The 26273-nt window shown below is 43.3% G+C and overlaps 1 protein-coding gene across 1 annotated transcript; it reads right to left on the bottom strand.

Moving 5' to 3' along the window:
- Positions 1 to 13727: 13727 nt before the first annotated feature.
- On the bottom strand, positions 13728 to 24198 carry LOC138419269 (cationic amino acid transporter 3-like). The gene is made up of 12 exons (XM_069551933.1): positions 24109 to 24198; positions 20537 to 20936; positions 19799 to 19957; positions 16495 to 16681; positions 16193 to 16305; positions 15827 to 16049; positions 15519 to 15658; positions 15326 to 15428; positions 14949 to 15145; positions 14584 to 14750; positions 14237 to 14345; positions 13728 to 14081 (listed from the first exon to the last, which is right to left on the bottom strand). The coding sequence occupies exons 2-12, from the start codon at positions 20904 to 20906 to the stop codon at positions 14023 to 14025; spliced, it is 1827 nt and encodes a 608-aa protein (XP_069408034.1). The 5' UTR covers positions 20907 to 20936; positions 24109 to 24198; the 3' UTR covers positions 13728 to 14022.
- Positions 24199 to 26273: the final 2075 nt, after the last annotated feature.

The raw sequence follows: 26273 nt of genomic DNA, 5'->3' as shown, positions 1-26273 counted from the left end.
TTTTAAAATTCTGTGTTGCCATGACAACACCTGATTCCACCTGAACTTATCTTTTGTCAAACCTTTAGCTGAGGGATGCATTTTTTTTATGGAAATGTTTTTCTTACACTATGTTAATAAGCTATGTATTTACCTTAAACCTTGTCTTTCTTCAAGTCAGTTCCAGCTAAGACTCAGAACTGATAATGGCTCAGCAAACCAGTATGTTTTACTCATACAATTATTCTCCTCTGTTACGGAAAGTATATATTTGATTGGAAATCTTCCCTCCTTCAAGATTCATGTCAATCATTTTATGGCCCAGGATAACTGACATTGTGCCAATGTTATCTCAAAATGCATTTTGTGGATGAGGGGCCTGGTACCACTCTGAATTTTGAGACATTTCCTTTCTCTGATTAGCAACCTGCTAGTAGCTATATAACTTCCTGCTAAAGACTAGCAGGGGGGCACTCTTTCTGCCCCTTTCTGATGTCTATGTCAAAAGTTTTGTCTATTTCTTTTATACTTTAATAAAAGTTTATTACACAAAAGCTCTGAGCGATCAAGCCTTGTCTCTGGCCTGGGATGGAATTCCTCTCCTCCAGAGGCGAAGAACCCTGGCATCTTTCACGGTTCGGCAACAACCTTTCAGTGGTAGTGTTGCAGGAAGGGGGATTCCTTCCAGGGCCCAAAACTGGGCTCTTGTCTAACACGTGGAAAAGAATTGTCTGAGGAGACACGTGCTGACAAAGCAAGAGATTTTATTGGGAAGGGCACCCGGGTGGAGAGCAGTAAGGTAAGGGAACCCAGGAGAACTGCTCTGCCATGTGGCTCACAGTCTTGGGTTTTATGGTGATGGGATTAATTTCTGTGTGGTCTTTGGTCAATCATTTTAACTCAGAGTCTTTCCTGGTGGTGCACGCATCGCTCAGCCAAGATGGATGCTAGTGAGAGGAATTCTGGGAAGTGGACAGACATGTGGTGTCTCCTTTGGACTTCTCCCGAACTCTTCCGGTTGGTGGTGGCTTATTAGTTCCGTATTCTTTATCAGGATCTCCTGTCATAAAACAACTCATGCAAATGGTTACTATGGTGCCTGGCCAGGGTGGGCGGTTTCAATCAGTGTGCTTCCCCTAACAACTCCCCCCTGAGAGACTTCATACTCAAGATACTTCTTGGGAATTGAGGCGGAGGTTTCTTTCTTCTATATTTTCTTCTTACTGTGTGTGGGTGTAGGCCTGCCTAGCAGAGCAGAAATCTCTCTCCACCAGATCTAAGTCAAGGTATTTTTTGCCTGAAACCAGCATTCACCCTCGTAATAACAGCGATTTAGCGTGAAACTGTTGGCCGCTCTCAGAGATAAAATAGGGCCAAACAGGAAACTTAACAGGATGGTTATCTCTGGTCCCTGGAAACAGAAGGCAACATTTGGAGTGAGGGTTGCAGGGTTTGTGATCCTTTTTGATTGGTTGGTGGTGGGGCAACAGATCTGTGTTCCAGGAATCTTGTGTTCAGTCTGAAGTTACCATCCTCCACTTGGGTGGGGGCTCCAGTTCTGTAGAAGAACTCAAAGACATTGTTATGCATATTTCTTTGAGTAGGAACCAGAACTCTGTCTGAAGGCTGTACCAATCTTTTATTGTTTCTCCTGTTTCTGTATCTGCTCCCTTCCCTAATTAGCAATTGTTTGGATCCATCTTTGGAACTCAGGGAATGTCAAGTAGGCTGAATGAAGCCTGTATCCTACAGACAAGAAATGGAGAACACAGAACAGATGTCTACTCCAAAGCCACAGTGTTCTCCTCAGTTTTAATTTAGGGAACTAGGCAACTATGACTGTGATAAGTTCCTGTCAAAATGGAGCATAGGACTGCCTCAGCTTGGAGTATAGACACTGAATTGGAAGTATTTTTGAGTTCCAAGTTCTAGATCTGAGTCTTGTATGATTAAAATCTCAATCCCTTGGTCTGCCATTTTGGTGTAACCAAATTAGAAGTAGTTGGAGGAGTGATAACTGGAGTTCAGTAGACAAAATAAATCTCATTTCTTTTTAGAAGAATAGGCCTGAAACTCAGTCTGGACCTGGCACTTCAGGGAGACTTGTAGCCAGGTAGCCAGTTGCCTAGTTTTATAAAAAGTAAGGTTGCAGTTACTAGCTTCCAGCAGACATTGTTTTGAGAATGGTGACATTCAAGCCTGACACAACTCAGAAAACTCAAGTGTTTAGCATACAAGGTCTAATCTGAAAGTACACCCATAGCATCACCTAGTTATTTCCCAGGATATCTGAACCATAGCTACTCTATTTTGACTTTTAATTATAAACTTTTCCTTAATAGCCAAAGCAGATTTCACCGTTAATGACGTCAGTGTTTCTCTAGGTATGAGAAGATGCAAGAATTGGGACTCATAAAATCTTCTCCTGAAAAGATCTAACTATCTGAAGGCCTGTTCTGCCAGTTTTTCCCAGGGCACAGAGTGCCTCATTCCTGATTTTCACCCTGAAGTCCTTTCAGGGGCGTTGAAAGTCAGCAGTTGCAGTGGCCATGATTTAATCTTCGTAGATGTAGATGGCAAGTGTCAGTCTTCAGTTGGCAGAATCCCTTTTTGCTCATAAACTTGACCATGATTTTGAGGGGGGCATTTCATGACCATTTTATCCCATGGTGCTGAGAATGTCCATTTTCAGGTTTGGCAAAGATTCTGTTGACAGGCCACTCAATATGCTGTTACTGGACTAGGCCATAAAACAGTATCCAAAATTCTCTGGACCACCTATCTTACTAGCCTCTTGGTCCAAGAAAATATTCCCTCTTGTTGCTTCTTCCCATATCTAGAGTTATACTGTTACCATCATCGATCTCACATGGGACTATATATTATTCTATTAGAGGCCTCAGACACACATTTGACAGTGTAAGAAACAGCAGTTTTGTGCAGTTTTGTAAAACAGGTGAAATACAAATAACATAGCCAGCAGTATTAGTAAAGTCACAAGTAAGACTTAAGTCAAGAGCTTCCATTAGATGTAACCCAATATATCTTAGGTCATCTGACTTAGTCTACTCTGTAGAATCTTTATCTTCCAGGGAAATTATATATTGGGACCACCGTCTATAAGGCACGTAGCCCAGTTTTCTAGTGTTAGGATTATCCTTAGTATGATTTAATTGTTTCCAACACAGAGGAGACTTTAAACCTAAATTACCATAGCCTGGTGTTGTCTATATAAATCCATCCCATAATTGTGGGAGAATTTTTCCTCCTTTGCTGAAACTTTTCTTGTTGCTCTGATTGAGCTTGAGTAATAGAAAAAAGCTCAAATTTATGGCCAGAGTCAGAGCAGGTATTATTAATTGGCCTGGTGAGGGCTCTAGTAATCTAGTAATATCACAGTGACCTGATGTCGTCATCTTCTCATCCTGGTATAGTGTAGTTTCTCCTGATAAAAAAGTCCTTCCATCTAGGTTGGAGACACTCCCTTAAATTATGTCTTTTTCCAGTCCTGGTTGCAGGTCATGAGGCATCTGATCTTCATCCAAAGATAGATTACTGAGATAAGCTTTAGAAACAAACTTAGGTTTTTTTTTTTTTAAGAATATAATTAAATTTTACATTAATATCAATAACAGCAAAGAACTATCTAAGAAATGAGTCTTACTACATGTAGACCTCCATTAACAAACAGGATATAACGTTTATTGAAATATTGTGCCCAAGTTGCGAAATCTTCCAATGACCACCAGGGAGCCGATATCCGATGCAAAAGCAAGGGAGTTTTTATTACCAAGCTCCAGCTGGGGCTCCCACCGATACCGACGCAGCAGCTATAGGGAGGAGCCCTGAGCTCTGGGTTACATTGCTTATATAGGGTATTCTTGCGTGAAAAATTCAAAAAACAGGAGTCTCCAGGTCTGATTGGTCACCTTTTGGTGAAGGGTTAGATGTTGAGTTCTGATTGGTTCTCATTTCCCGGGCTGGCCATGGGTGCTGATTGGTTCCCATTTCCCAGGCTTGATTCGAATTTCCCCGGGCTGGCCAAAGGTTCTGATTGGCTCGCAGGTGGTGGGGTGAGATCAGGGGATTTCCAAAGGCTTTTGGATTTCCAAAGGCTCTTTTCCCAGAACCTTACAAAATGGAGTAGCTTAGATTCTTCAGAAACATTTTTTTTTCCCTAAAATTACCCTCATTTTTATCAAATATAACCAAATTAAGGCCAGTTTGTTTGCAAAATAGGTCTGTTCTCACTAATTTTGGTCTGATGATTTATTTAACCATAACTGATCATAGACATTTTATTTGCTGAAACATTTATAGAGTCTCAGACTGAACTTTTAAAATAAAACAGGGCTGGGAAACTCACACCAAATGCTTATCACAGATTTTGCCTAATAAATCTAGGTGAATTCTTCCCTTTTTAAGGTCTCAAAAATTTCTTGAAATTTTTGTATCCGTGAGATAACCTTTCTAACTCATTTGATAAACTTACTGGAAACCTAAGAATTTCCAATTTTTGGAGCAGTCAGATAAAGAGAAAATATAATTGTTTTGTTTAGAGTATATAATTTTACCAAAGTATTGTCATAGTTAGTTTGAGAGGAAGGTTTTCCCTACTTATGGAAAACATAAGATTCAAACCCATAATTTTTCAGACAGAAGCCATAAAAGTTATAAGCATATTTGCTCGTTCATTCAGTCCTTTTGCTAACTTTTGTGGAGTCATCAGGTTTCCATTAGAATACCAGGATATATCAGAATGTTAAGAACTCCATATAATTTCTAGGATATCTGTATTAGTAATTTTACCATACATTATAACATGAGCAGATTTATTACTCCTTTGACAATCTTTTTCATGTAATTTACCCAACCAAATAAACACAGTTTAATATCTCTCTTTGGGATGTTTCAGGGGCCCTCTGAAGCACGCCAAAGTTAGCTAGAGGTTAAAAGAACTTCAAAAGAATTCGATTTAGGAAGTTTTATCGAAAAGATCAATTAAAAGGGTTTAGAACATTTGGTCAGATTTAGTCAACGTTGATGGGTGTATCATTTAGCTTGTTGATATGTCACAATGGGTGTAAATACCGAGGCTCAAGGTCTAATGAAAGTCAGCTCCGCCATCTTGGGCCTAATTGGCTCTAACCAGTTTTCTTATGGCTGTGTCATTCCTAACAAAATCCATTTATCTAACTAATTGTAATCCAATTTTAGAAAATCCTGATCATGCATAATTCTTCTTAGTATTTTTCATACACCCCCTTTAATTTTAAAATTGAAAACACACTTTCTACTTTCCTTTAGCAACCAAGAACTAACTTTTATATTAGCATTTTATAGATTGGTGAGCATTCACTTATAGTCCCAAATCTCTTTGTTTCTCTGTAAAAGGAAATTAGTGTTTAGTAATAAATGTTTCAAAACCCTATTTTATTTGGAAATGACCTAACTATTCAATAGACTTCCAACACTTAGCACACTTGGCACAACCCTTAGAAATTTAAGTTATGCCAATCTGGAGAGACTATTTTAGACAGATATTTCTAAAGAATAATTATTCTTCAGTTCAGTTCAGTCGCTCAGTCGTGTCCAACTCTTTGTGACCCCATGAATCGCAGCACGCCAGGCCTCCCTGTCCATCACCAACTCCCCGAGTTCACCCAGACTCACGTCCATCGAGTCAGTGATGCCATCCAGCCATCTCATCCTCTGTCGTCCCCTTCTCCTCCTGCCCCCAATCCCTCCCAGCATCAGAGTATTTTCCAATGAGTCATCTCTTTGCATGAGGTGGCCAAAGTACTGGAGTTTCAGCTTTAGCATCATTCCTTCCAAAGAAATCCCAGGGCTGATCTCCTTCAGAATGGACTGGTTGGGTCTCCTTGCAGTCCAAGGGACTCTCGAGAGTCTTCTCCAACACCACAGTTCACAAGCATCAATTCTTCGGCGCTCAGCCTTCTTCACAGTCCAACTCTCACATCCATACATGACCATGGGAAAAACCATAGCCTTGACTAGAAGGACCTTTGTTGGCAAAGTAATGTCTCTGCTTTTCAATATGCTATAGGGAAGGAAAAAACTATCGCTAGTTTGTTTTCTCCTGCCGCTTAATAGAGATAAAAATGTCTGACGCTTGCAGCCTATTTCTTCCGTTTGGAGAACGCTGGCCTTCCTGCCTGTTACCCTCTCAATAGGCTGCATTGCAAGGAAGATTCTTAACCAGTGGACCACCAGGGAAGTCCCTTCCCTTGTTTTTAAATGCGGAATAATACTTTGTTATTAGTATATACCATATTTGGTTACCTATTCTTTGGGCAATGGATATTTGGGTTGCTTTCATGATTTAAATATTATGAATAAAGCTGCTATGAACATGAGTGTACAAATATCTCTTCCAGCATTTCAATTCTTCTGGGTATATCGTCAGAGGTAGACTGCTGGATCCTATGGTTCTAAGATTTTTATCTGCTTGTTCCTAAAGGAGATCAGTCCTGGGTGTTCATTGGAAGGACTGATGATGAAGCTGAAAACTCCAATACTTTGGCCACCTGATGCGAAGAGCTGACTCATTTGAAAAGACCCTGATGCTGGGAAAGATTGATGGCAGGAAGAGAAGGGGATGGCAGAGGATGTGATGGTTGGATGGCATCACCGACTCAATGGACATGGGTTTGGGTGGACTCCGGGAGTTGGTGATGGACAGGGAGGCCTGGCGTGCTGCAATTCATGGGGTCGCAAAGAGTAGCACACGACTGAGCGACTGAACTGAACTGAGCTGAACTGTGATGGAGAAAATGTTCACATGTTGAGGAAAGGGGAAGTCATTCTGGCTCATCCACGATTCAGCCTGAACTGTGTGTGAACTAAGACAGCCTGTCAGACCCTCACAGCTCATCTTCTTTAACCACTGAGGGAAAGAAAATCTGCAAATCCCTTCTCATGGTGTGCGGGTTAACACTCCCTGGAAGATGAGGTTCCCTTCCCAGAAACCAGAGTCCTGCTGTCTCACTGTCTATGTACTAAGTCTGTCTCTTTTGAAACCTTGAAACGCTGTCGTATTGATGTGTGAGCTTTGTTTGCATGAGGTGTAAGACTGTGCTGGAAACCATGTTTCAGCAGAGCAGTTTCTCAGAGCTCTCAGAGAGGCTGCCTCCTAAGCTATAGTCCTCAGTGTGAGTCAAATAAAACCTGTCCATCTCTATTGTGTTTCTTGATTATTTCCAGGGACACTTGAATTCATTGATCATCAAGGACCCTAAGTAGAACTGGGGACCCACTCACAGTCCTCCTCCTGCCCAGTCCTCTGATACGACTCAACTCCCCACAGCCTGCACCTGACCTGAGACACTCCAGTGTGGGGGACTGACCCCCAAGCCCAGCTGGACCCCAACCAGGAGAAGGGGAGTTTACAACCTCTGATGTGAATTCAAGCAACAAAGGCATTGAACAAGTGTGTCTGCAGCCTGCCTTGCACAAAGGGATGGAGTAGGATCCCAAGGAGTCTGTTTTCTAGGAAGACTGAGCACCAAGGCGGGAAAGGGAAATATGCAGCAAGAGGTCAAAAGCACTGCATTTCACAGAAGGAAAAAAAATCAGGAGTCGGAGGGGAGGGATGAGCGAGTAGCGAGGGGTTAGTGAGTGGACAAGATTCTGACATACAACAAGTGACGCACGTGCTAATACACCAGCCAGAGACTCACTGTGGGGTTGACATGTCGTAGTTGAAGCTGCCATTATTTTTTTTTTTCTTTTTTTTACTGTGAAGTAGTGGTCCAGGTTTATTTACTTGCATGTGGATGTATACATCTCTGATCACTATTGTTGATGAGACTATCTTTTACCCATTGTATTGTCTTGGTTCCCATGGGTAAAATGAACGATAAGGTAAGTCTTTGTCTCAGGACTGTCGATTCTATCGCATTGATCTAAGTATCTATCCTTGAAAAGCCAACTCCAGAAAAGGAATAAAGCACCTTAAGGTGTTGTGGCGAGTTTCAGTTGGTTGTGTGGGGCTGCTCTTGAACCCAGAGTTGTTAGGAAGATTACTCTACAGGAAAAACATCTGAGATGCAATGGATGCAGAAAGAAGCCCTCTCTGAGTTTCTCCCATCTGACTCGCAGCAGAAAACTCTGGGAATTAAGGTGGTAATAAATTCCTTAGAGAAGAAGCTGCTCCCAAGAGGATGAAGGTGAGTAAAACTGTGAATGTAATTCTATACTATGCTTTTGTATTTGTAACAGACACCCCCTTCAGTCTTTGGTGGTTAACTTCACCTGGGGTACTGTTGTTTCATGGTGGAGTTACTTTCCGGGATTTTCTCTGTCTTTGTATCAGTACACTTATTTCACTGATCTCACACTCTTTCTGTTCCCTCTTGTGGGGTAATTCTTTTTAATAATTTTAAATTGATTGATTAAGCGTGTCTGCCCTGGATCTTGGCTACTGCAGAGTCCTTCCCTGGTTGTGGTGCACGGGCTTCTCATTGCGGTGGCTTCTCCTGTTGCAGAGCACAGGCCGCAGTAGTTGCAGCATGTGGGCTTAGTGGCCCCTGGCATATGGGGTCCTCCCAGACCGGGGACTGAACCTGGGTCCTCTGCCTTCGCAGGCGGATTCTTAACCACTGAACCACCTAGGAAACCTTGTGGGAGAATTCTTAAGCTTTTCTGTCTCTCTGCTATGACAATCCACCAGGCTGCCTCCTGGAAACCTGTCTCTGGATTTCCAGAAGGTGGCTCTAGAGCTCCAGTCTGTGGGCGCTCTCGGCTAGAGCGGGGACTGGTTTTCTGAGCCTGCTTCTGGTCTACCCGAGCTCCCCAGGATGTTGCAGGGGAGGGTCACACAAGGAGCCCCTCGGGGTACTGAGGGTTCCTGTGGACGCAGCAGAGAGATTTCCTGGTGAGATGCTCCCAGAGGCATGAGGTTGGATTCCCTGAGAAAAGCAATCCGTTTCATGCCCTTTGACATGTTTATCTGCATCTTTCCAAATATTTTTCCTCTCCGTCCTCATGGAGGTCCCGGCTCAGGTCTCTGGTGCTGCTGTGGATGTCCTGCTCAGGTGTCCCCTGCGATGTCCTGCAGAACTAGGGTAGCTGAGCGCTCACTCATCAGTCCCCTTTTCTGTGGGGGGATGTTTCCTTGCGTGGGGGAGGGGAAAGATTCTCTCACCTCCAGCTTTGCTTTGACCAGACTTGTTTTTATTTTTTTGGAGCGCCAGAACCTCCCTTCAGGAAAGCTGACCTTCTGCAAGCTCTCTCTCACACCAGAATCCGCCCGGGTCAGAACCCGTGTCTCCTGCTTTGGCAGGCAGAGTTACCACTGGGCCACCAAAGAAGCCTCAAATGAAATATGTTTTGACCTCTAGCTATTTTGTGTTTTTTTCAGAAAGCTCCTAAAACATCTCAAGGAATGATACTGACCTCATTACAATTAGGCATACTGGCACATATAATTACATGGGTACCATCAGCAGATCCCGTGGAAGAGTGCAGGGCAACCCACTCCAGTGTTCTTGCCAGGAGAATCCCATGGACAGAGGAGCCTGTCGGGCTATAGTCTATTGGGTCTCAAAGAGTCGGACATGACGGAAGTGACTAAGCACCCACGTGTTGTCAAATAAGTGATGATAAACCTTCTTAGGTTATATTGGAAGGATAAATGTTATTAATATGTGTTCTAAAAATTATATGAAAATCCTAAAAAGCTCGTATGTCCTGGTAAATTATCAGTCACAATTCAGGATATTATCTTAACAATTTGAATGTTACAGAAATAACCAAAATTCTCTTCTTTTTTCTTACTTTGATTGTTATTTAATTTTCCATCAACTGAGCCAAACACCTCAGCTCTGAAATTCACATCTTACATAGGTTATGTAAGGACTCATCCTGTGTCTTATTTCTCCATTTCTTTGCCAAGCCTTTAGAGGGTTAGAAGGAAGGTTAGGTGACGTTTCCAGGTTCCCATGGCCAGTAAAGTGGGGAGGCATGGGGTGGGAGGAGAAGAATGTGTGAGGTCTGGAGGGTGTCCATGTTGTAACCCTATCCCTGGAAAGACAGCAGACCCTCTGTCATCTCCCAAACCCCTTCCTCACCTTCTTGCCCTGCTCCCAGCCACTCACTGTCTTCCTGCAATCTGTGGGGACCACCCATTCAAATAACACATTCATGGAATCACACATTCATGATATGCTCTTTCTCCTTCTTCTGCCAATTGCTTTCCCCCTTCATCAATCCACACCAAGAATAATCATTTTAAAAATCTTTCTTTCCATGAGATGCTTATCTACATCAATCACTTCATGATTTTCATGTGAAAGTGAGATCAGATCAAGGGAAGAGGTTCTCATCTCACAGAACCCTTCACCACCTTCTCCTCACCCTCTCTTCACTCTTCTCTTCCCAATTTCTCGCTGCATTTTTTCTCTCCTGTGAAATGATCAAGCCAACACCTTCTATAGACATTGATGTGGTTTAGTCTCTAAGTCGTGTCTGACTCTTTTTCCTTCCCCTGGACTGTAGCCCTCCAGGCTCCTCTGTCCATGGGATTTTCCAGGCAAGAACACTGGAAACAGTTGCTATCTCCTCCTCCAGGGGATCTTCCCAATCGAGGGATTGAAAGTGTCTCCTGCATTGGCAGGTGGATTCTTTACCCTGGAGCCACCAGGGAAGACCAGTCATAGATTAGACATGGCCTTAAAGTCTCATTTTCTGTTCCAAGTCGTTTAGCAAAATATCATTTTCCCCAAACAAATACTGTGGTCTCCCTTTGATAATTACTGGTAAATAGAAAGTTCCCCATCTTGGGTACATGTAAAATATTACACATGTATATATGATTCTTTCATTAAATATCTCATCAAATAACGGAGCACTTATTGTATTCCAGACACTGTTTTAGCCACTGGGAAGGAAATGGTGGTCAAAAATGTGAAGAGGTAAATGCATCTCCCTTCTTTAAAATTCATATGTTGAAGTCCTGATCCCCAGGACTTCAGAATGTGACTGTATTTTGTGGGGGGACTTAAAGAGGTAAGTAGGATTAAATGAGGACATGAGGATGGACCCTAATGACGTTTGGCTATACCCATATGTCAAGAGGTTATTAGAATGCAGAGAGCATACACAGATGCCAAGAGGTGACAGATTTAGCAAATAGTATTACAAGACAACTAGATACATTGATTTTAGATCAACAATGAACCTGAACACATATACTTTAGTACATATCTTACATATACATCTTTTGTGCACATTAACTATACATCTTTCAGTATACACATACACATGTACAAGCGTATGTCATTTTATTGTGCTTTGCAGATGCTGCAGTTTTTGTAAACTGAGGGCTTGTGGCAACTCTGGGTTGTCAGATGACAGCTAGCATTTTTCAGCAATAAAATACTTTAAAGTTAAAGTATGTACATTTTTTAGACAGAATATATAACACACTGAACAGTGTCGTGTAAACATAAGTTTATATGCACTGGGGAACCAGAGACTTTGTGTGACTCTCTTTATTGCCAGTTCTCTTTACTACGGTAGTCTGGAATCAAACCAGGAATATCTCAGAGGCATGATTGCAAGGTCCTGTTGTGGTTGTTCAGTTGCTAAGTCATGTACATGTCTTTGTGACCCCATGGAATGCAGCACACCAGGCTCCTCTATCCTCCACTATGTTATGGAGAGGTTCATTGAGTCAGTGATGCTGCTGTAGCCACGTGTTCTGGGAAACAAACTCCCTCAGAAGAACAATGCGGATAGTGAAGTGCAGTTTATTACACCGGCGGGCCCAAGGCAGAGTCTCCTCTTAGCCAAGGACCCCGACCAGCGTTTGTGAAAATCTTGTATACCCCACGTGTACATGTCTGAACCCACCACTCCAAATTCCTTGAGACATAAACCAAGGGAAATACAATCCCAATAACCCCATCATTCATGTGCTATGTGCTCATGTGCTCAAACAGTCAAACCATTAGCCAATAATCAATAAACCCGAGGTTACACTCCAACTGATACAGAAAAACTTATGGCCTGTCTGGAGGGAGGGGTGATTAGTACATGTTTTCTCTTAGGCGATGAGTAACCTAGATACAATCTTCAAGGTTCCCCTGTCTGGAGGGGGTCTTATCTTTCTGTTGTTGTTTTCATAGGCACTAAACACAGAGTTCAGAGTCTATTGGAAAGGTGGCCGAGCATGATTAGCATGAACAGGCCTAAGATGGAGTCCAGGCCCTATGAATTCCTTCTTCAATGCTATCTAAACATCTCATTGTCTGTTCCCTCTTCTCCTCCTGCCCTCAGCCTTTCCCAGAATCAGGGTCTTTTCCATTGAGTCAGCTCTGCACATCATGTGGCCAAAATATTGGAGCTTCAACTTCAGCATCAGTCCTTCCAATGAATATTGAGGGTTGATTTCCTTTAGTGTTGACTGGTTTGATCTCCATGCAGTACAACAGACTCTCAAAGTCTTCCCCAGCACCACAGTTTTCAAAAGCGTCAATTCTTCTGTGTTCAGCCTTCTTTATGGCTGAACTCTCACATCCATACATGACTACTGGAAAAACCATTGCTTTGACTAGACAGACCTTTGTCGGCAAAGGTTGTAGATGCTTCTTAAGTGTGCAGCAAGACCGATTTTCACAAAGAAAGTACAAGAACATAACAGTGGGAGAAAGAAAATGTTAACCTGGCACCTGAGAAACAACTCCTTGTTCCCATCTCCCTGCTTGTCTCCCATCTCTCTGCTTTTCAATATTCTGTGTAGGTTTGTCATAGGTTTCTATTCAAGGAATAACCGTTTTTTAATTTCAGGGCTACAGTCACCATCTGCAGTGATTCTGGAGCCAAACTTGGCACTGCTTCCACTTTTTCCTCTTCTATTTGCCAGGGAGTGATGGGACCAGAGGCTATGATATTCTTTTTTTTGAATGTTAAGTGTTATACCAACTTTTCACCCTCCTCTTTCACCTTCATCAAGAGGCTTTTAATTTCCTCTTCACTTTCTGTCATTAGGATGGTATCATCTGAGGTTGATACTTCTCCTGGCAAGGTTGATTCCAGCTTGTGATTCATCCAGCCCAGCATTTTGCATGATGTACTCTGCATATAAGTTAAATAAGCGGGGAACAACATAGAGCCTTAACATACTCCCTTGCCAGTTTTGAACTACTCCACCGTTCCATGTCCGATTCTAACTGTTGCCTATGACCTGCATACAGGTTTCTCAGGAGGCAGGTCAGATGGTCTGGTATTCCCATCTCCTTAAGGATATTCCACAGTTTGTTGTGATCCATATAGTCAAAGGCTTTGGCATAGTTAATGTAGCAGAAGTTGATGTTTTTCTGGACTTCCCTTGCTTTCTTTGTGATCCAACAGATGTAGGCAATTTGATGTCTGGTTCATCTACCTTTTTAAACCTAGCTTGTATCTGGAAGTTCTCAGTTCATGTACTGCCGAAGTCTAGCTTATGATTTTGAGCATTATCTTGCTAGGCTGTGAAATGAGCACAGTTGTTTAGTAGTTTGAACATTCTTTGGCATTATCTTTCTTGGGATTGGAATGAAAACTGACCTTTTACTTCAAACTTATTGATGACCTAATATTTAAAGTTTAAATCTTACACAATATATGATTACCTATGTTTCCTCCCCAAGTGGCCAGCTCTGTGCTCACGCTGGAGATGGGAACAAGGAGTTGTTTCTCAGGTGCCAGGTTAACATTTTCTTTCTCCCGCTTTTATGTTCTTATACTTTCTTTGTGAAAATCAGTCTTGCTGCACACTTAAGAAGCATGTAATTTTCTGTATGTACATCATGCTTTGAAAAACGTACTTAAAAATTAGACAACATTAAAGTCACTTTGTCCACTGGTAATAAAGACAGGGTTGTAGACGCATGCACCTTCACACTCCATAGAGGCTGTGTTCATGTAGCAGAAGACACCTTCTATGTATGTAGGGATTCTACACAACATCTATTACCTTTGGTAAAGATGACTCAGCACTAAGGGTGCTTTGTCAAGAGTCTAGGTGGTGGAGGTTGGTGGTTATGGCTCATTGTTCTCTAAGCTGTGTCGGATCCCGTATCCAAAGTATATGAGAAATCCTAGTAAGGAAATGGGAAAATGAGAAGGATAAGTAGGCACTCTTCCTGGGTACAAATGTCCAATAGGCCTCCTATTATGGTGGCCAAGAAGTTTAGGGTTGCTCAGTTTGGGATCTGTCACTCAAGGGGTCTCTTTACGCCAGAAAGCCACTTACCAATCACATTCCAGATGCCAAATATGATCCAGGTCCCAGAAGTTATCTGCATCATCAAGTAAAGGTTCATGAAGATGCTGACCAGTGGGAGGACAGGCAGAGCAGGGACCTGTGGGCAGAGTCAGTTCATCCCTGAACACACCCCAGATGCCTGAATGAGAGACTCTACCCTACGTGGGCAAGAAGACCAGCCTTCAGACTGTGTATCCAGTGCCTACTCAGACTGTGCATGTAGAGTACTGAGTGGGGATCAGGGAAGAGTCCATTGGTTTTAGCACTCCCTGGATGTTTAGACTGGGAGGCATGTTCACTCCAGGTGGACAGTTTGGGCACATAAGGACACTTACCTTAAAATAAAGAGGAATGGGGTTCTGGGGCTGCCTCCAGATGATGACCATGACCCCAATGATGAGCAGCAGCAGCAGCACAGCCCCTGGTGTGTACCCGGAGTCTCCAGAGAACTCCTGACTGGACCACTGGACCAGGATCACGCTCAAGATTATCATCAGGAGAACTACAGGGGTCAAGGTGGAGGAGAACAGGTTCAACTTCAGAAGCTGAAGATGTCAAGACCTTGGGTCACACCTCTCCCCAGGCTGCCCACCTCAGCAAGGGCCCTCATGTCACCAAGACTCCTCAATGGACAAAATACACACTCCAACACCATACTGTCAATTTCAGAAAATGACCAAAGAGAAATCCCACTGCTCACCGAGTAGTGAGGCACATCCATAGACAATCTGGCCAGATTTCCTAGTGGGGATGGTGCTGATAGGGAACCACAGACTCTTTAGTATGTTTGAGTTTCTTGCTTCAGGTTCAGAGTCCAGCAGATGTCCATCAAGGCCAGGCATCTCAATTTCCCCCTGTGTGTTCTCATTCTTGTTTAAATTCTGATCTGGCTGGTACCTGAATTAGAGGTTTTAAGGCAATATTAACAGCAGTCCCTACTTAGCCAACATCACAGCCTATTCTACATCTGTCCTATCTTAAGCAGAGCAGGACTTTTAGAAGACAGCATGAAGGCAGAAGACAGTTACTTCCCAACTAATATCCAAGACTCCTTACCAAGGTGCAATGGGGTCTCACCTGAGGACAAGAACAGAAAATGCCACCAGGGAGTAAACGAACAGAGTCCCGACCGACACAAGATCCACAAGATCTGTGTACTTGAAGAGTAACGCCATGAGCCCTAGAATGAGCGCACAAACAAGGTGAGGAAGGGAGTGAGAAACAGCGGGAAATATGTAAGTTACAGCGTGCATTTCATTTGTTTTTTAACCTGTAAGATTTGCAGCAGACATCATGGCCACGACACGGATGCCTGTGCGGACATGGGTCTGGGTAAGTACCCGGAAAAGGAGCCCGTCCTCTGCCATCGTGTAGCTCAAAGGAGGCATTCTGGACACGGCGCTATGGAGTCTAGAAGAGAAAATGGAAACATGTAAGGACGTGGAGAAGCAGGACAGACCGGAACGTCTGCTCTCTTGTTGGCTTGGGGTAAGGTGTCTCTCTGTCTTCTCTACCAATCCTAAGGGTCGGGATATCTGAGTATCTGACAGTAGACAGGGAGAAAACCATGGCACTGACCTGGATATAAGAGCACAGAGGGTGCCAATAATCACGAAGTATCTGGCGGGGAGCCACAAACTATGGAGAATGGCTTGTGGCAAAGGGTTGTGAGGCTGAATCTGGTAGTAGGGCACCATGAGGGTGAGTGCCACTGAGACACCAGAATAAGCCAAAAAGCAGATGAAGATCGTGATCACGATGCTCCAGGGGATGGAACGATGAGGATTTATAGCTTCTCCCCCTGCAGAAAGAGAAGAACTATTGAGTCAGGGAAACACACTGGGAAAAATCCCCTTCCTTGTACTCCTCAATCAGGTTTCCCCAAAGCCAGGGGCAGCCAGTCTGTTCCCAAACCTCAGATGGGATACACAGTGACCATGTTACCTTTAGTGGCAAGAACATCAACACCAAAAAAATAGTAGAAACATGTAGCTGTTCCCTGGAGAATCCCTTCAAAGCCGAAAGGTGCAAACCCTCCAGAACCCAGAGGGCCCAAGCTACGGTGAGAGAAAGAGAGAAAGAATGCAGGTGAGGTGTGTTCTTCCATCTCTACTGAGTTTCTCCCTTCATACCTCAAGTCCTGGGCTCCAGGACTCGCTTCATCTGGATCCACCAGCCCAGATATCTTTAGTCCACACTATACTAGCTCTGCATGCCCTTCACCCATATATTATGGCCAATATTACCCTCCTAAGCCGTAGATGTCTCTGGTTCCGGATATGTTTAGGTTGTAGTCCTGTTCTGTGAGCCTCCAGTTATGCAGATCTCCCTTAATGAAGCCAGTGATGATAATGAAAATGAGAACCAAAATGTTTATTCCTATGGATATTTTGGTAACCAGGATTGACTCACGAACTCCCAGAAGCAGTAGTCCTGCAATGATGTAATATGAAACACTCAAATTATTGATACATTTATAGATATACTGGTCATAGAAACACCTTTTTTCAACAACAAGAGATGACTCCTCACTTGGACATCACCAGAAGTTCAATACTGAAATCAGATTTATTATATTCTTTGTAGCTTAAGGTGGAGAGGCTCTATACAAAAGCAAGACCTGGAGCTGACTGTAGCTCAGACCATCAGTTCCTTAATGCAAAATTCAGGCTTGAATTGAAGAAAGTATGGAAAACTACTAGATCATTCTGGTATGACCTAAGTAAAATCCATTATAATTATACAGTGGAGTTGACAAATAGATTCAAGGAATTAGATCCATTAAGCAGACTGCCTGAAGAACTAGGGACAGAGATTCCTAACACTGTACATGAGGTAGTGACCAAAACCGTCGCCAAGGAAAAGAAATGCAAAAAGGCAAAATGGGGGTCTGAGGAGGCTTTACAAATAGCTGAGAGAAGATGAGAAGTGAAAGGCAATGGAGAAAGGGAAAGATATTACCAACTGAATGCAGAATTCCAGGAAATAGCAAGGAGAGACAAGAAAGCCATCTTAAGGGAACAATCAAAGAAATAGAGGAAAATAGTAGAGTGGGAAAGACTAGAGATCTCTTCAAGAAAATTGGAGATATTAAGGGAACATTTCAAGAAAGGATGGAAAAAAAAAAAAGAGAAAGGATGGGCACGATAAAGGACACAAATGATAAGGAACTAACAGAAGCAGAAGAGATTAAGAAGAGGTGGCAAGAATACCCAGAACTATAAAAAAAAAAATGTTTCAGTGGTCTGGATAACCAAGATGGTGTGGTCATTCACCTAGAACCAGACATCCTGGAGTGTGAAGTCAAGTGCGTCTTAGGAAGCAATAGTACAAACAAAGCTAGTGAAGGTGATGGAATTCCAGCTGAGCTATTTCAAATCTTAAAAGTGAAAGTGAAAGTGCTGTGAAAGTGCTGTATTTGATATGTGAGCAAACTTGGGAAACTCAACAGTAGCTTCAGGACTTCTAGATCAGTTTTCTTTCCAATCCCAATGAAGGGCAATGCCAAAGAATGTTCAAACTACTGTACAACTGCACTCATTTCCCATGCTAGCAAGGTTATGCTCAAAATCCTTCAAGCTATGCTTCAGCATTATGGGAACCAAGAACTTTCAGATGTACAACAGAGTTAAGAAAATGCAGAGGGCCAGAGATCAAATTGCCAACATTCTTTGGATCGCAGAGAAAGTGGGGGAGGGGGGCAACACAAATGAATCATATACTTCTGCTTCATTTGACTACACTAAAGATTTTGGCTATGTGGATCACAACAAGCTGTGAAAATTGTTAAAGAGATAGGAATACCAGACCACTTTACCTGTCTCCTGAGAAATCTATGCAGGTCAAGAAGCAACAGTCAGATGCAGACATAGAATAATGGACTGGTTCCAAATTGGAAGAGGAGTGCATCAAGGCTGTATATTGTCACCCTGCTTGTTTAACTTACATGCAGAGTACATCATGCAAAATGCCAAGCTGGATGAAGCACAAGCTGGAATCAAGATTTCCAGGAGAAATATCAACAATCACAGATATGCAGATGATACCACCCTAATGCAGAAAGTGAACAGGAACTAAAGAGCTTCTTGATGAAAGTGAAAGAGGAGAGTGAAAAAGCTGGCTTAAAACTCAACATTCATAAAGCTAAGAACATAGCATCTGGCCCCATCACTTCCTGGCAAATAGAAGAAGAAAAAGTGGCATCAGTGACAGATTTTCTTTACTTGGGCTCCAAAATCACTGCAGACAGTGACTGCAGCCATGAAATCAAAAGACAGTTGCTTCTTGGAAGGAAAGCTATGGCAAACATAGACAACGTACTAAAAAACAAGGCCATCACTTTGCCTACAAAGGTCCGTATAGTCAGAGCTATGGTTTTACCAATAGTCATGTACAGATGTGAGAGTTGGACCATAAGAAGGCTGAGCACCAAAGAACTGATGCTTTTGAACTGTGGTGTTGGAGAAGACTCTAGAGAGTCCCTTGGACAGCAAGGGGAACAAACCAATCAATCCTAAAGGAAATCAACCCTGAATATTCATTGGACTGATACTGAAGCTCCCAAACTTTGGCCACCTGATGGACAGAACTGACTCATTGAAAAAGATTCTGATGCTGGGTAAGATTTAGGGCAGGAGGAGAAGAGGGTGACAGAGAATGAAATGGTTGGACAGCATCACTGACTCAATGGACGTAAATTTGAGCAAACTCCAGAATATGGTAGAGGACAGAGGAGCTTGGCATACTATAATCCATGGGGTTGCAAAGACTTGGATATGACTTAGTGACTGAACAAAAACAGGAAGCAGAGAAATAGTTGCTCAGGGCTAGCAGTAGGTGGTGGTGGACAAACAGACAGTGATTGCTCAGTGGATACAGAGGTGTTGAACATGTTTGGAACTAGATGGAGATGATGGTTGCCCAACATTACAGATGTGCTTAATGCTACTGAACTGTACACTTTAAGATGGTTAATTATTGTGGCAATCTTCTCAGAATACATGTCTAACAAACCAAGATGTACACCTTAATCTTACACAATGTTGTATGTCAGTTATATTTGACTGAAGCTGGGAAAAATTACAAAGTGGTTGATTTTATGCTATGTGAACTTCCTCTCAATTAAAAAAAAAATCTTTGGCCTCAGTACAAAGGAAGACTTGTTGGTCTAAGTAAATGATTCTCACCTTGGGGTAATTCTATTCCCCAAGGGACATTGGCACTGTCTGGAGACACCCTGATTGCCACAGTTGGGGGTGGGTGGATGTCACTGGTATCTAGTGAGCAAAGGCCAAGGATGATACTCAACACTCAATAATGATTAAAAAAAGAAATTAAAATTCACAGGACAGTCCCTTCACACCAAAGAATGATAAGCCCAAATTGTCAATAGTGCCAAGGGTGGAAAACAATGGTCTATGTCTTAGCTTCTGTCTCAAGACCCTTCTTTCTATTTTTAATCCCCGACCATTCTGCCACATCAAGACTTTCCTACACCAGCTCCCACACCACACCCCACTCTTCCCATCCTGTTGTTGAGCCCTGTGTCACCTGTCATCAGCAGTACCAGGCCCAGGGCAAAAAAGTCTGCATATGTGGCCAGGGAGTAAGGCAGGTGCAGAGAGAAAGTTTCCTGTAATGCCTGAGAGATGTGATTCCCAATCAGGCTGTCAAAGACGTAACTTGAGACCCTGGCCAAGACAGCAGTACCTGTAGAGGCAGAAGAAGGAGCGTTCATTGACAAATAAAAATTGATGTGCCATAGGATCTAAAAACATAGATAAAATACCTGTATTTAAAAATACCTGCTAAAAAATACAAAATATCAAAGGGTTTCTTTTCATGGGTTAGGGAGAGTAGACCCAAATGATTCACCAAAATGTCAGGTGTTTTAATATGTTAGGAGCTGATCAATGTTATACAAGAAAAGAAAACACGTAAGGGAATGGGAGGGCTGGGATAGGCATGAAATTTGAAATCAAGTGGTAAAGGAAAATCCCAGGAAGGCAACAACTGAGGAAAGATTTCACTACGGTGAGGGGATGAGCCTGTGGGACATGCCTCCCTCTCACCCACTCCCTACAGTTCCCTTACCTTCTGGGTTCATGGTCCATCATTTAAGGACACAGGACAGAATTAAGTTGACTGCAATTGTGGGGTCTTCCTGACTCTATTATCAACTTTCCTCCACGAGGCCAAGAATAAAGTGCTCATGAATGAGTGAGAACCCAATCCTCCAACATAGTTTCCCAGTCTTAAGCCCCACACCATTTGTTGGCCCATTCTCACCCGTAACTAAGGGAAGTATGGAGTTCCAGCCAATGACAAAGACATAGAGTTGACCCATCGTGACATAGCTGTAGAGATACGCAGAACCAAAGCGTGGTACCCAGGCCCCAAATTCAGCATAGCAGAGTCCAGATAACATAGAAAACATGGCAGCCACCAAGAACGAGATGATGGTTGCTGGTCCAGCTATGTACTTTGCCACTGCACCAGCCAGAATGTACACGCCAGCTATCAACATCCTGCCCACACCCACGATCACCAGGTTTAGGAGGTTCAGATGAGCCACAGGTCTCTCAGACTCATCTATGGGCTCCAGCAGCCGCTTGCACATGAGCTTCTGACCAAACTGGCGAACAAACTGACGCAACATCCTAGATGTAGTTGAGGAGGCTGCAGTCTGCTGAGAAAAGAAGACATAGAGCCGTTGACAATGTCCATCCACCCTTGACAGTGGGAGTCCAGTTCTATGGAGTATGGAAGTGATGGGGAGCAGGTGGTAAATGGACACAATGGGCAAGCTCTCCATCTCTGAGATTTGGTTTCTACAATCATAGAGAAGACTTCGAATTTGTCTCAAAGTTACTGGAAAGTTTGCTTGAAAAGAAGTGAGATGGAGTGGATTATGTCCCCCAAATGTGTCCTTTTGACGGGTAAATTGTTTTGAGCTAAAGTCAATTAAGACCCATTAGATTCAGGAGAAGCTCTTTACCTCTCCCGTAATTGTTCAGAATAATGCAGATTAGGAGACCTATGCCAGGAAGACAGCTATTACCACAGAGAACTTTTTAATCTCAGAAAGATTTACCTGCTTGGAGAGGACAAACATTTGTTCACCAGGCACTTGCTCCTCTCATCCTTCTGTGCTTGGTCTTCCTCCCATTTGAAGCCCAAGATCCCCACCCCTTTCTCCTTAACTCAGGGGCTCATAAAAGCCTCAATTGTCTGACAGTCTTTGAGCCTCAAAAGATTTTATGGGGCTCCTGTACTTATTAAACTAACTGTGTTCATCTATCGTATGTCAACTGAATTGTTAGCCCAGCTGAAGAATCCAGAAAGCCAAGTCTTCTGCCCCTACAGAAGCGAGAGCTTCCAACACAAAGCCGGGCACATCATAGACGCTTAATTGGTATAAGTTGGATAAATAAGAATGCTGACTTTTGAATTGAAATCAACCAGCCCTGCTTGTCTGATTTTGCTGAAACTACATTCCATCTTTTTTCCCCTTTCCCCTGCAAAATAGGGCAAATTATCATCATTATTCTCTCCCCTCTTTGATAGGGTTGAAGTGAGTCTTTTAGGGGCTTGCTGAGCAGAGTGCTCAGACTCTGCACTTTTCTTCACCAAGGATCCTGAAACCTGGACACTGTTTCATTGTTTGCAGAGTGACACAGAATAGTAAGTGTCCTGGGGCAGAATGAGATGACATTTGAGGGGAGGCACAGAAGGACTGATGCTGAGGCTGAAACTCCAATACTGTGGCCACCTCATGCCAAGAGTTGACTCATTGGAAAAGATCCTGATGCTGGGAGGGATTGGGAGGAGGAGAAGGGGACGACAGAGGATGAGATGACTGGAGAGCATCACTGATGCGATGGACCTGAGTTTGAGTGAACTCTGGGAGTTGGTGAAGGACAGGGAGGCCTGGTGTGCTGTGATTCATGGGGTCTCAAAGAGTCAGACATGAATGAGTGACTGAACTGCGCTGAACAGACTCTAGCCCAGCTCAGTCAAAGCATCAAACTACAGTGGCCTCCCAAGTGCCTGGAGGGAGGGTGGGACTAATGTTCATTGTGAATCAGAAATGAAAAGACTGTGTTTCCTGCTGCTTTGGGACATGAAATGTCTTCTGCCTACACAGCTCTGCAGGGCTAGGCTGATCCAATGACCACCAGTTATTGTGAGGGGGGCTTCTACCCCTGATACTCCAAAGTCCAAGTTTAACATTTTGATGAAGAGCAAGCATTCACAGAGCCAGGAAACTATGAATAGAACCTTGGTTCTGCAAACACTTCAGCACTCTTGAACAAGTCATATGCTTCTCTGGACTGTTTTGTTCTTGCTCAAATGCTGCTGATGAACCTTTCTGCACTGTGAGTAGCAATGTAAAATGGGGCAGCAGCTATGGATGCAGTATTGTGGTTCCTCAAAAATGAAAAATACATTTTCCACATGATCCAGTCATGTCATAATGGGCGTATACCCCAAAGAGTTGACAATAGGGTTCAAAAACATATTTGTACACCTGTGTTCCTTAGCAGCATTGTTCACAATAGCTGAAAGTTGGAAGCAACCCAGATGTCCATCCATGAAGGAATGGATTAACACAATGCGGCAGTACATACAGTGGAATATTATTCAGCCTTAAACAGATAGGAAATTCAGTTTTTCAAATATACTTTCTAAAATTTATTTTTCATTGGCGGATGATTGCTTTGCACTGTTGCGTTGGTTTCTGCCATACATCAGCATGAATCAGCCACAGGCATGCATATGTCCCCTCCCTCTTGACCCCTCCCATCCCCCTACTCCATCCCACCCTTCTAGGTTGCACAGAGCACCGGGTTGAGCTCCCTGTATTACATAGCAAATTCCTACTGGTGATCTCTTTTACATATGGTAGCATATATGTTTCAATGCCACTCTCTCAATTCATCCCACCATCTCCCTCCCCCTCTGGGTCCACAAGTCTGTTCTCTAAAAGAGACAGGAAATTCTGATGTATGCTATAATGTGGAGGAACACTGAGGACATTATGCTCAGTGACATAATCCAGTCACAAAAAAACATGCTATGATTCCATGTCCATGAAGTACTGAGAGGAGTCAGCTTCCTAAAGTAGAATGGTGGTTTGCCAGGGACTCGAATGAATGGTGAAACTGGGAGTTACTGTTAAACGGAGGCCCAGTTTTAGTTTTCTTCTTAGGAAAGAAGAGAAAAAAAGAGGTGAAAAGAGTTCTTTAAGATTGGTAACACAACAATATAAATATACCTAACATCACTGAACTGTATATTTAAAAATTGTTGAGATGGCAAATATTAAGCTATATGTAATTTACCACCATATTTAAAAATTACTGCCAATAAGAAGAAATAGAGCTAACTTCACAGAGTTGCTGGGTTAGCAAACCAATGGTGACTTAATATAAATCACCACAGAGCCCTCCTCTGAAGACACCAAAATCCACGGATGCTCAAGATCCTTACAGTCACTGGGGCATCCACAGAGGAGGAACCTGCAGAATCAGAGGGTCAGCACTACACAGGAGACTGACATAAGTGGTCCTCACACCATAAACCCTGTTCCAGGGGAATATTTGATGTTGTTTGAGCACCAGTCAAAAAAAAAAAAAAAAAGGTCTTAGAATCTCCATGGTCTGATCCAACCCCCTGCATCACCAATTGCCACATAAACCTGACAACTTCCAGCTCCTGTTTTCATCTGAAAAATGGGTCTCTCCACCCTCAGGCGGGAGCCGGACTGACCACCTCCACTCAGGGATTGCAGAGGTCTCTTTGGGAGGATGAGAACTCAGCACCCAGTCTCCTACAGAAGAGGGTGACCCAAGACTTACTGGATCCTTGCAGCAGAGCCTGGAGCACTGGATCAGCCAGGGAGGCTGAGGTTAAGTCATGCAGGACTGGAGCTGAGACATCTCTAAGGACCAAAGTGGGGAGTCCTGAGCACAGAAGACTGCTGTTACCCTCTGTGTTGTTAGGGTGGAGATGAAGCTGGATGGGCGGGGAGCATTTGCCATGTAGCTATCAGCCTTGACCCTTTTGTGGTTACTCTCAGGGAGTGGTTCTGAGAGGGTTTTTTTTTTTTTAAATTTTATGTTATTACTCATAACATGAAATTGACCATTTTAACCATTTTTAAGTGTCCCAGAGGACTTCCCTGCTGGTCATATGGTCGAATGTCTGACTACAATGCAGGAGACCCATGTTCAATCTCTGGGTTGGGAAAATCCTCTGGAGAAGAAAATGGCAACCCACTCCAGTACTCTTGCCTGGATGGAGGAGCCTGGTAGGCTACAGTCCCAGGGGTCACAAAGAATTGGACATAACTGAGCGACTTCACTTTCACTTTCAAGTGTCCATGTCAGTAGAAATAAATACATATGCATTTTTTGCAACCAAACTCCAGAACTTTCTTCACCTTGCAATATATGAACTCTGTGCCCATTCAACAACAATCCTGCCTTCCTCCTTTCTGAGTTCCTGGCAATCTTTGTCCTACTTTCTCTAAATCTGAGCTCTCCAGGTGCCTCATTTCAGTGGACTCAAACATTATTTATCCCTTCCTCAGGCTTATTTTGCTTAATAGAATGTGTACTAGATTCCTCTATATTGTAGCATGGGTTATATTCCTCTCCTTTTTAAATGCTGAATAATACTCTAGTACAGAGAAGACAATGGCACCCCACTCCAGTACTCTTGCTTGGAAAATCCCATGGATGGAGGAGCCTGGTGGGCTGCAGTCCATGGGGTCGCTAAGAGTAGGACACGACTGAACGACTTAACTTTCACTTTTCACTTTCATGCATTGGAAAAGGAAATGGCAACCCACTCCAGTGTTCTTGCCTGGAGAATCCCAGGGACGGGGGAGCCTGGTGGGCTGCCGTCCATGGGGTCTCACAGAGTCGGAGACGAGTGAAGCGACTTAGCAGCAGCAGTAGCAATACTCTAGTATATGCACACACCACATGGACTTAGCGATTCTTTGATCAGTGGGTACTTGGTTGCTTTCATGTTTTAGTTATTGTGAATAATGCTGCTGTGAACAAGGATGTAGAAATATCTCTTCCAGAGTGTGCTTTCAATTCTTCTGGGCACAGCCTCAAAGGTAGAATTGCTGGATCATAAGGTTCTAAAATTTTTGTGTCCTGTGATGGAGAAGATGTTCACGTATTGAGGAATGGGGAAGTCATTTTGGCTTATCCATGGTTCAGGCTGCACTGCGTGTGAACTAAGACGGTCTGTCCAACTCTCACAGCACATCTTTAACCCTGAGGTAAAGAGCATCTGTTTTGAAGATAAGAATGAATAACTCCCTTCTCATGGCCTCCATGTTAACACTCCCTGGAGGACAATGTTCCCTTCCCAGGCACTAGGTTCCTGCTGTCTCCCTGTCTATATACTAAGTCTCTTTCTTTGGAAACTTTAAGGAACACACCCTGTCATGTTGATGTATGTGCTTTGTTTGGATGAGGTATAAGATTGTGCTTCAATGAAGCAGTTCCCCAGAGCTATCTGAGAGGGTGGCCCCAAGCTATAGCGCTCAGTTTGGGTCAAATAACTTTCCCATTTCTCTTGTGTTTCTTGAATATTTTCCTGGACAGTTGAATTCATTGATCAACAAGGACACTGAAGTAGAAAGAGTGTAAAACTAGGGGACCCAGCTCACAACCCTCCTCCCTCCCAGTAATTGATTTGTTTTTGGTTGCACTAGGTCTTTGTTCTGTGAGTATGGTTTCAGTGTGTCTGCCCTCTGATGCTCTCTTGCAACAGCTATCATCTTAACTGGGTTTCTCTTACCTTGGGCATGGGGTATCTCTTCACAGCCTTGTCTAACTCAATGAAACCAAACCATGCCTGCAGAGCAACCCAAGATGGGCGGGTCATGGTGGAGAGGTCTGACAGAATGTGGTCCACTGGAGAAGGGAATGGCAAGCCACTTCAGTATTCTTGCCTTGAGAACCCCATGAGCAGTATGAAAAGGCAAAATGATAGGATACTG

This window comes from Ovis canadensis, chromosome 14, assembly GCF_042477335.2.
Source record: "Ovis canadensis isolate MfBH-ARS-UI-01 breed Bighorn chromosome 14, ARS-UI_OviCan_v2, whole genome shotgun sequence".
NCBI lineage: Eukaryota > Metazoa > Chordata > Mammalia > Artiodactyla > Bovidae > Ovis > Ovis canadensis.
The sequence above is the reverse complement of the archived record's forward strand: the minus strand, read 5'-3'. Positions and strand labels throughout refer to the sequence as shown.